This window comes from Octodon degus, unplaced genomic scaffold (genome assembly GCF_000260255.1).
Source record: "Octodon degus isolate 3935 unplaced genomic scaffold, OctDeg1.0 scaffold00014, whole genome shotgun sequence".
In the NCBI taxonomy this organism is placed as follows: Eukaryota; Metazoa; Chordata; class Mammalia; order Rodentia; family Octodontidae; genus Octodon; species Octodon degus.
In genome coordinates, this window is record NW_004524590.1 from 10,475,502 (window position 1) to 10,486,157 (window position 10,656).

General features: G+C 35.6%; 1 protein-coding gene across 3 annotated transcripts in view; it reads right to left on the reverse strand.

The window, feature by feature from the left end:
- The window catches only part of Epb41l5 (erythrocyte membrane protein band 4.1 like 5), a 184,079-nt gene that overhangs the window by 84,332 nt on the left and 89,091 nt on the right, over positions 1-10,656 (reverse strand). For 2 of the 3 annotated variants that reach the window (XM_023709699.1, XM_004626349.2), the window contains exons 15-16: positions 4,757-4,796; positions 4,309-4,424 (exon numbers count right to left, since the gene is read on the reverse strand). In XM_023709699.1, the coding sequence (XP_023565467.1) occupies positions 4,309-4,424; positions 4,757-4,796 (156 nt within the window). Of the gene's footprint in view, positions 1-110; positions 838-4,308; positions 4,425-4,756; positions 4,797-10,656 lie in introns of those variants that run through there. The other variant, XM_004626350.2, reaches the window with a different exon arrangement.

Sequence of the window (10,656 nt, forward strand, 5' to 3'; positions counted from 1 at the left end):
ATGTGGTGCTGGGGGATTGAACCGCGGTCCCTGATGCTTTTGCTAAGCTTGTTCTAAGTAGGTGCTTTAGACCACTGAGCCATCTCACCAGCCCCTATTTTATACTCTCTTAAAAAATAAAAAAAACCTAAAAATATGAAGTACTAAAAAAGCTTTAAGAAATTAAAACAGTATATAAGAACAGTATTACAAAAATACTATTAATAAAAAAAATACTATTAATAGCTGATATAGCATGACTGACCATGCTTCCTTTGGACATGCTTGTAACACAAAGATTCTTCAAATCTCAATGTATTTAGATAATATGTGGTGGGATGACAATTCGCAGCCAAACATAAACTTAATGTGAGATATTCTGAGTCACTTTATTAACAGGCTAAAATCACACAAACTCTCTCCAAAGGCACAGTGTCATACACATACTTTCCAACATGGCAACACCTGTCATTGTCATTGATGGATATAGCTTCTTAAGATCCTCTTCCTTTCCACAGAAGAATGCAGTCAGAAATAGCACTATAAAACTAGTGACTCAGCATAAAATAAAATCTCCCAAATATTCCTAATGCGATCAATCTTTTATAAATATCAGAAAATGTACAGCACTGACTTGGATGACAAGTGTTCCAAGGCCTAACTAAAAGGCTTAACACTCATATCTCAGTCATGGCTGAGTGGCCAGGAAAATGGGCACCGTGACGGACTCCTGCATTCTTCACACTGTGCTCATACACACAGTCTGGGTAGTTTCTATGTGTGGTCTGGGGTGAGGGCAGGGCCCTTGGATTCCACTGGTTTCCACCATGTTGACAGCAGTCACTGGCAGCAGAGAGCCTAGATGGTTGGGGAGTGGGAAGGGAGCAGAGTTAGTGAACAGGAACAGGAGAAAACAGATGTGAAAGAGGTAATAAGGAAACAAGCGACGCGATTATCCTGCACCATTGCTCTGAGCTGCTGCCGACATCAACTCTATGCAGCAATATTCAAGCACAAAGGGCAGAAATCCACGAAATTACACATAATGGAAAAGTATCAATTTGTGCGAGCAATCAGAATTAGCTACATAAATTAGTTAAAGAGGAAATTTCACAGAGAGAAAGACATTCTGTATCTGTCCCTGCTATTGCTCCAAAAAATAAAATTCAAAAGTAGAAATTTTTAGGTTCATATGAAAAGAAATAAATATTCAAGGCCAGAGTATAGTGATACATATTTGTTAATTCTGGAACTCAGGAGGCCAGTTGCAATTTGAAGGCCAGCCTGAGCTATATGGTGAGTTCAAGGCAGCCTAAACTACGTAGCAAGATCTGGCCAAAAAAAAAAAAAAAAAAGAGAGAAAAATTCACAATCTACTGAATTAAATATTTTGTAAGGTGAAGGCTACACAAGGATAAAGGCATTTGTAGAGAAGAGCAATTGTGAAAATTATCTCCCAAATTAAGGCATTTCACAAAACTGAAATCACTTAGTAAACAAGAACATTGAAAAAACTTTAGAAGCTGTATAATTTTTTTTCAATCAGTGTTCCCAATTAACAATAGAGAATCACTGTATCTTTCAGGCAAAGTTCAAAGGACATCAAAATGAAATAAAACAGGTACAGATACTCTGATGAGATTTGAAGCCCCCCCCCAAGAACCAATTCAACAAGGTATTAGGTAGTTTTTGTTGCAGTGCTATAGAGTAAGCCTAGAGGATTCAAATATGCAGACGTGCATTTATGGGTTAGGTGTGATCAGTCCTCCCGTGGAAAACTGGCCAAGGGTCAGCAAGTCAGAATTTCTCAGTGTGGCAAAAGGAAGTAGATTATTTTAAACCACTACAAAGAAAAAAATCATCCCAAATATAAAATATCTCTAAAATATTTTTTTTGTGTGTTATTTTTCTAACTCAACAAAAATATCAGTGTTTAACTTTTTTCTTCAGGAAAACAGACAAGGATTTTTCACAACAAACTGGAAGGCTTTTTAAAAAAACAATAATAATCTTTCTAAAATAAAATTATTAGATTCACAAAAATGATTTCCAATTTAAGTCTCTAAAAATTTAGAAGATTAAGGTTTATGTTCTCCCTTATAAATGTAAGATTTTTTAAAAAAAGATTTGTAACTACTATTTAGTTTTCTCATTTATAAACAATTTGCATATTTACATTACATGAAACGTTTCCTCATAAATGTGATAAATTTTGATAGATCAAGTCACCCACCAAAGTAACGATACTATTTAAAACATACCAGCAACAAAAAGCTAAAGATTTCCAAAGGGGGTAGATTTAGATTACACTTGCTGTAAATTGTCTGCAACAAGATGCTTGCCTGGGGCGCTGATGCACACCTGTAACTCCAGCACGTTGGACGGCTGAGGCAGGAGAACTGTTGTGAGTTTGAGACCATCCTAGGCTTACAAATGGGCTCAAGGTCAGGCTTAACATCACAGCAAAACCCTTGCTCAAACAGACCAAAAAAAAAAAAAAAAAAAAAGAAGACGAAGAAGAAGAAGAAGGCCCATTACTCTGCCCAAGTGTTCAAACCTAGGGAGTATCTTCAAACTTTATTAATTTAACACTTTCTAAAGGAGGAATGTTCTACATTCTTTTAAGTCAAAGCATGCAGAGACACAGAATTAAATACAGAATGTCTTTTAAATAAGGCAGGAGAATTCATTAGTTCCAAGACACGTCAGAAGCATATTTAGTTCCATGCCCTGTTAACACAGAGAGGCTCATCAGATTTTAGGGATCATCACTTTACTCCACTTCAGAAAAGCAGTTCTCAGCACACCCACATAAAAGGAGGATACATAGTTCCAAATATTTCATTTTTCTTGAAAATCAATCAGATTCACTACACACATTCACTCTTTAGAGGCTGTAGCAAAAAAACTGGGTAGTGCCTTAACAAATCAAACAGATTTAAATATGTATCTAGTAAGGTGGAAAAACTCAAATATTCAACATCAGAATAAAGGATGCAAACTAGCCAAATTCTCATTCTTTATTAAGAGACAAACATATGAAAACAGTCCTTTCATTGTTGATACCTCAGTATTTCTTTTTTTTTTTTTTTGTCAATAAGAGTCAATGGAAAGAAATTTTATTGGAGCTGTATTTTCAGTAAGGAATTAAACTTTCAAAAGTGGCTTTAAGACTAAAATTTGACATTTGTTGGCCTCATTCTTGAAACTAAGTGTGTGTCCTCACGCAGAAAGTATCCTTACCATACTACCAAGGAAAAAGAAAAAAATGTGAAATCCTCCTGCTCTTAATCGAAAGTTTTTGGAACTGAAGTAAAAATATCCCTCCAAAAGCAAAGCACCCTTAAGTTAGTTAAGCCAATAGTAATAATGAAAAATAAAAATTTCACAGCAAAGACTAAATATAATCACCAACCACTGTTGAACCACCACCATGAGGGAAGAACTGGTTGCACAGAAAGCTGACCAAAACCTTGAGATCACCACAGAAACTCATTACATTTCAGGTACTAAACCAAGAGCAAGAGAGAAAGAGAAAAATCCGATAAATCATCAAAGTTGGTTTAATAACACACAAAATTTGAATAGATGAAACACCCAACATGACCACTCAATCAAATAATTCCCAAGCAGCACCAACCTCCCCAAAGCCACATATATTTGGGAAAGGATGAATTAAGCTCATCAATAAGCAGCAAAGTATTCATATTTGTGTATTACTAATCTAGAAAAAGAACTCAGAAAGTCAAATAAACTTTTTTTTTTTTTTTTTGTACCAAGGATCAAAATTAGGGCCTTGCACTTGCGAGGCAGGTGCTTATGCCACTGAACTATCTCTCCCAAGCCCTAAAGAAACATTTTCGTTCTCATCAAATGATCTCTGAATCTCTAAAATATGATATAATTCATTCTTTATTTTATGACTAATCATGTTTCCTTTTTGACTTTACATTTACCCTTTACTGCAGAAAATGTATCTATAAAGCTGTACATGTAGTATGGAAAAATATGTAACAAACGTATTTTCCTACGGATCTGGGAAAGGTTTCTAGTGACTGGCAGGGAAGTCTTCTCAACAGAGAACCATTTACCACTCCCAGATCATGCTTATCAAAACAAAGAGAGCTGTCTTATGTTCTTCATTTAGACAACTGCACTCCCTTCTTCATGCACATACCTTATTTTCCTCACTTCTGACTGTTCAACATGCTTGTCACCCCACAAATATGAATAATTTGCTTTTAACCATATTTAAAGTATTCTAAGATTACAGCATATAATTTAGAAATGGTCAAGCAAGCAATAATTTGTTTTGAGAAGTTAACAAACCATTTCCTGTCGTGCTGATCCATCCTAGAACTCCGTGGAAGATTCTCTATTTCTACCAGCACAGGACCAGAGGATGTGGAAGGAATCACAGGCACAGCAGGTCTCACACCCCAAGCCTTTGGACAAAAATGATAAAGATCATATATTTCATTTAGAGAAAATATCTATTCCTCAACAAAGAGTACGAAAATAGAATGCTATTCATATAGTGATAAATCTTATGCATTACCTTAGAGATGATAATTTAACTGATTAGTATTTTCTTAACTTTTCTTGAATAGGGACAGAAAATGTTTTATAGAGCATCTGTTCTATTTATAACAGATCTAATTAAAATAAGGGCTTAGACATTACTGAGCCACTTAAAAGATGAGGAAAAGAAAATGAAATTAGTATTATTTACTTTAACTACAATGTTCTAGTGACTTGAAGCTTAATAATATCTTACCTGTTGTGACTCATTCTGGGTTGAAACACTGTTGTGAGCACTGTAATAGGGGGAAAGTCTATTAAGGAATTAGATCTAAAATTCCAGGACTTAAATTTAAGACTGCATACAATAATGAAAATAGTTTCAAAGATATCAATGTTCTGTTATAGAAAAAAAAAAATCTATCAGTAACTTCTAAAATTAAGATTGTCAAATACCCAGAAAACATTTCTAGGCAAACACTTGCTTTTCCATAGGCTGCGCATTTGATGTTGCCATAAGCATTTAATTTTTGCTTTAGTATATATGCTGCCAAAGTGAGCACTTAATTTTGCTTTAGACATTTACTATAATTTTGTTTATTCATTGGACAAAGATCGCAAAGAAAAGCATAAACAATTCTTTAAAGAAAGACCCACATAAACTTACCAATAACATATATTCCTATGCACTCAATATTTTCCATGGTCAGCAAAAGCTCAACATTTCATTACTCCAAAGGCTTTTATAAAGTCAGAAATTTCTATGCATACTTTCCTCTCCAAAGGAGTTACAAAACATTTAAAATTTTGAGTTTATCCTGTATTCTGTGCCACCATCCAACCTGTCCTCCTTTCCAAAAAACTTTAAACTCCCTCAATCAGCAAACAGAAACTGTAAAATAGCCAACCCCCCCCCCCAAAAAAAAAACCAAAACCACAATCAATAAGATGGGAACTCAAATACTGCCCTATAAGAATGAAGGAAAAAAGTCTGTTAACTTCAGACATTCTAACACAATAATTGGTATCTCTGAAGTAAAAATACAATTAACATAAAAGATGTATTAAAAGTTTTCAGAAGAAAATTTCTTGAAAGTGAGAAAATAATCTACAGGTTGAATGGCAGCACTATCCTCCAGGAAAATGAGATAACACAATTAAGTACAATCAAACACTTATCATTAAGCTCCTTTAAGGATAAGGCACACCAAGAAGATTTACAAGCAGGTCAATGCGAGTGTCTTACTGGCACACACTTCTTCAGAGCAATATTTAAGAGCAGGATAACCTTGCTTGAATGTCACTCTATTAAAGGCAAAGCTTCTGAAAGACAAGATCTGAACACACCATCCAGAACTATTTCTTAGGGGATGAGAGTAAAATAAAGACTAACTCAAGATGAAGCCCAACCAATTAAGAAAGAACTCCAGATTTAAAGAGGCCTACTGAAAGACCAGGTAAGGAGGAGCAGAGCCAGGTGAAGTCACCAGAACTTGCACTACTACTGTCTGGAGTCAAACTCAAATTGTGCTGTTCCCTGCTCCTTAGGTTCCTTAGTGTGCATAAGATTTAAGAGAATTACATTCATTAATAATTAACGAAAGTACAAAGAAAAGTGATAAATAACATCAACCAGTCAACAACAAAAATTGCTTTAAGATACTAATCATGAGAATGAAGACTAATCTGTTTAAAAAACTTTTAACATGCAATAATTACACTTAGTAATGGATATAGTGTGACATTTCAACATATGCACACAGGATGTACTGATCAAATTAGAGTAATTAGCATTTCTTCCCTTTTACTGTCATTTATGTTTCGAGCCTTCTAGGTCCTCTATTCTTCTTCTTTTTTTCTTTTTTAATGTTTTTAGTATAGGGTATAGGGTCTTACTATGTAGATCAGATTCGCAGTGATTCTCTTGTTTTTCAGCCTCCCAAGTGCTGGGATTACAGGTGTGCGCCACCACACCCAGTCTTAGGTCCTTTATTCTACATTTTCACCCAATATACAATAAATAATATGAAGCCTAACCTTTATTAAAACCTAACTGATTTCCCCTTCCTCAATCTAATTTATTAGTTTTTATGATTAATTTCATAATTACAATATATAGTTCATTTTTTTAATGTGTTTAGTACATGTCTACAGGGTGTCACTACACAAATCGGACTCATATTGATCCTTCTGTTTTTAGCCACCACACCAAGTCTCATTCGCCTTCTCAGTGTGCCCCAGGAGTAGGGCTGGCATGGCACGCCGGGGATCAAACCCTGGCCGCTGCGCTCTGCCTAAGCAGGTGCTTTAGTCTGCTGAGCTATCTGGCTAGCCCACAATGTATAGTTTTAGGAATTTTTTTTCAGCTAGTTCTGGCTGCCTTAAGGGTGGGTGTGGGGCAGCTTTTGGGGCTGGGGATCAAACTGTGGTCCCCTGTGCCTGACTGCATTTGTCCAAGTGCACTTTAACCAACTGAGCTATTGGACAAGCCCCCAATATATACTTTTAAAGATTCATTTTAAGAACTTTGTAATTTTACCTTAAAATCAGTTACAAAGTCAATGAAATAGAAAAAGTGTAGATCAATGCCAGGGTAATTGAAAAAATATACATATAAAGCACAATTTCCTTTTACTAACTATGTTGCTCTTCCTATGATACATTATGCTAATGTAAATAAATGATGATTCTGAACAATACTGAAACTGTATGCAGCTTGCTCACTATAGAAATTAGATTCACCAGTCTGTGCTACTCTGTGGTTGCTCTATTGTTCTCTGAAGCTGTTTATCTGGGAATAACGTCAACTGATTTTTTTTTTTTTTTTTGGCGGAACTGGGGATTGAACTTATTGAACTCAGGCCCTTGTGCATGCCAGGGAAGTGCTTATTCCACTGAGCCATCTCCCCGGCCCAATAACTTGAATTGAAATGATGAATAAAAGATAAGTGCAGCATAAGAAAAAAATGCTTATCAGTTATCTAAATCATAGATTCTTTTTTTCAAGTAAGTTGAATTGCTGAAAGCACTATTGTCATAATTAAATATACTGTTTTACTTTCAGGAGTATGAAATTATTAAATAATTTTTCATAACTAACCTAGTCATAACTTTTCCTTTTAAATAATCACGTGGGTAGCTGACCTCTTTTACTCCTATAGCCCCTTACTTACTTCTTCTTTTCCTCCCTGCTCATTCAGTCTGTCTAAAAAGAACTAGAAGCCATACACAACAGTATACATCTAGCTCCAGCTACTCAGGAGGCTGACAGGCAGGAGGATCACTGAGCCCCTAAGTTTGAGACTAGCCTGGGCCAGAGCCCATTCTTAAAATTATAGTACTGATTAGTAATTAATATGCTGGCTATCCCTATCCATTAAATGTCACCATTTCTTAATATACTTTGAACAAGACTCACAAGAAAGTCTTCAAACAGTGTAAGGAGAAAACAGCATAAGGACGGCAGTGTAAAGAAAATTACTGCCATCAGCCAATTAAAAAATCTAGAACTAGAGAGTACATGGTCAAGATGCTTTTTATGTCAAACTGTTTTTGTCTTTTCAAAACACTGTTTTCCATGCTTCACTGGAGTGAAACCATTCATGCCAACAGAACTGTAAGGGAAAAATAAAAGGTCATGCTTGCAGGTCCAAGTATGGGTTTTCTCAAACACTGTTTTAACTGGTGCTCACTAACCTTCAGGAAAGTTAGGGCTCTCTCTTCATTTCTTTTCTAAAAGGGTATTCTTAATTAAAAACAAAAAAGTTGTCATTGCTTTTTTGAATGTCAATGAATTTTTTGAAATTGTATCCAATTTCTGCTCTTAACCTGTACCAAAAGCATTACTAATGCTTTTAAGTTAATTTCAATTCTAAGAGACTTTTTATATCCAGTTTATAATCAGAAACATGTACTTCAGAACATTTTTGTTACAACTGGCATGTAAAGCAGCTCCCAAAGTTTTCATGGATTCTGAAGTGTGGCTATTTATGGATTCAGAAGTTACATGCAGTGTATCAGTCCGCTGATGAGTTCTAGCTACAGGAGGTGTTGGGTGGCAGGGACTGTGTGGAAGAGAGTGCTGCTGGGAGTGTGCCTTTGCAGGGAATTGCTCCCTCCCCAGCTCCCACCTTCATTCTCTGCTTCCTGACTGCCACAAGACAAGCAGCTGTCCTTCACTACACCCTTCTTCCTTGGAGTTAGTCAACTGCAGACTGAACCCTGTGAGATTCAGGAGCCAAATAAACTTTCTCCTTTAAGTTGCAAATGGAGAGCAACTAAATCTTAGAGGACCTTTTATCTTGTAAATACAATGGTACCATAGTTCATGAACACTGTTGCTTACCAATAATTTGGTTCTGTTTGCAAACTGTACATCAGTGAACACTGTGGAACAAATTAAGTTGGTGAACTGAGGTGCCACTGTAAGGCCTGACTTTTTCGTATCATATAATGGCTTAATGCCTTTTACATATTCCTACAGACTTTATGAGATACTCTTCCATTGTTTTAAGATATAGTTTCAGTCTCCTTTTCAGGAAAGCATGACATGATCCATTAAATAGAATGTTTACAAAATACACAGTATCTCCACCAAGTTTCTATTAAAAGCTTTACTTAAAAATAAGTGCAAGGAAATAAAAGTACAACCCGAAAAGGCACAAAATTTTGCTATTTTACATAATTAAATTTTCCCAATAAACAAAATCTTTTACTTTTTCTCTGTTATTTTTAATAGTCTGTCTGATAACATCTAAAAAGATATGAGAGCAGTCTTTGTCCAAAAGAAGCAGAGTGCTTTTGTAGTAACTCACTACTCAGAGTGTGGCTGTAACAGTTTTCCAAGTGAAAAAAACTGAATAGGATGTCAAGGTGAGGCAGACAATATTTCATACCCTAAAACAGCACAAATATATTTTAGAAGAAACTAGATTTGTGGGTATGGTCTGAATCTTATTCTTTAACAGACATTCTAGCAGACCTTAATACATAACAGTTTTGAAAAGCTTTATAACACTACATATAATAACATATATTACTAGAATTAATGGAGCTATTCAACACACACACACACACACCCCTCAAATCATATAGTCTGTTCTCTAATCACTATGGAATAAAATTAGAAGAAAAATTAAGATATCCACAAATATGGGGAAATTAAGCGACACATTCCTAAGTAATCAATAAATCATAAAAATAGAACAGGTTGGCCAGGGAGATGGCTCAGTAGAATAAGCGCTTTCCTGGTAAGCGCAGGGTCCTGAGCTCAATCCCTGGTACCACAAAAAAGAAAAAAAAAAAAAAGAAAAAAGTAAGAAAAATAGAAGAGGTTGTTTCAAATAGTAAGATAAGTTAGAAAGTAATTTGAGATGAACAAAAAAAATGACAACATATGGAATATAATTAGGTAGTTTTAGAAGAAAATTTGTAACTGGATTATGTTAAAAGGAAAAACAAAAGCTGGGTGCAGAAGCACACACCCACAACCCCAACTACTCCAGAGGCCAAGGCAAGACAGCCTGGGCAACAGAATGAGACCTATCAAGAGGCTTGAGGTGTTAGCTCAGTGGTGGAGTACCATCCTGCCATGAACTGCATTCAATCCCGAGTACCGCAAAACAAAACACACCAGAATAAAGAGCTCAACTAAATCCTAAATGAAACAGAAGGACCACTAAAGTGAACATTAAAATGAATGGGGGGAAAAAAAAATCATTGAAACCAAAATCTGATTCTATTTGAAAGTGTCAAAGAAAAAAAAAGTAGGAACTCCAGCTTAACCACAAACAAAATTAGTAAAATCAAAAAAGAATAAGAGGCAGTACAGTACTGGAAAGGAAAACTGAGTCGTATGAACTGTGTGCCAAATGACGCTGAGGAATTTTAGAAAGATGAACACCCAAACTGATTCAAAATGAAAATCTGGATAGATCTATAATAGCAGAGTCAGTTTAAAAATTTTAAAACTTTACAGAAGAGAAACCCAGGCCAAATGGTTTTGAAGAATTTTACCACAGATTTAAGGAATAATTAAAACCAATTCTTTAAAATGTCTCAAAAGGGGCTGGTGAGATGGCTCAGTGGTCTAAAGCACGTACTTAGAACAAGCTTAGCAAAGCACAGGGACCGCGGTTCAATCCCCCAGCACCACAT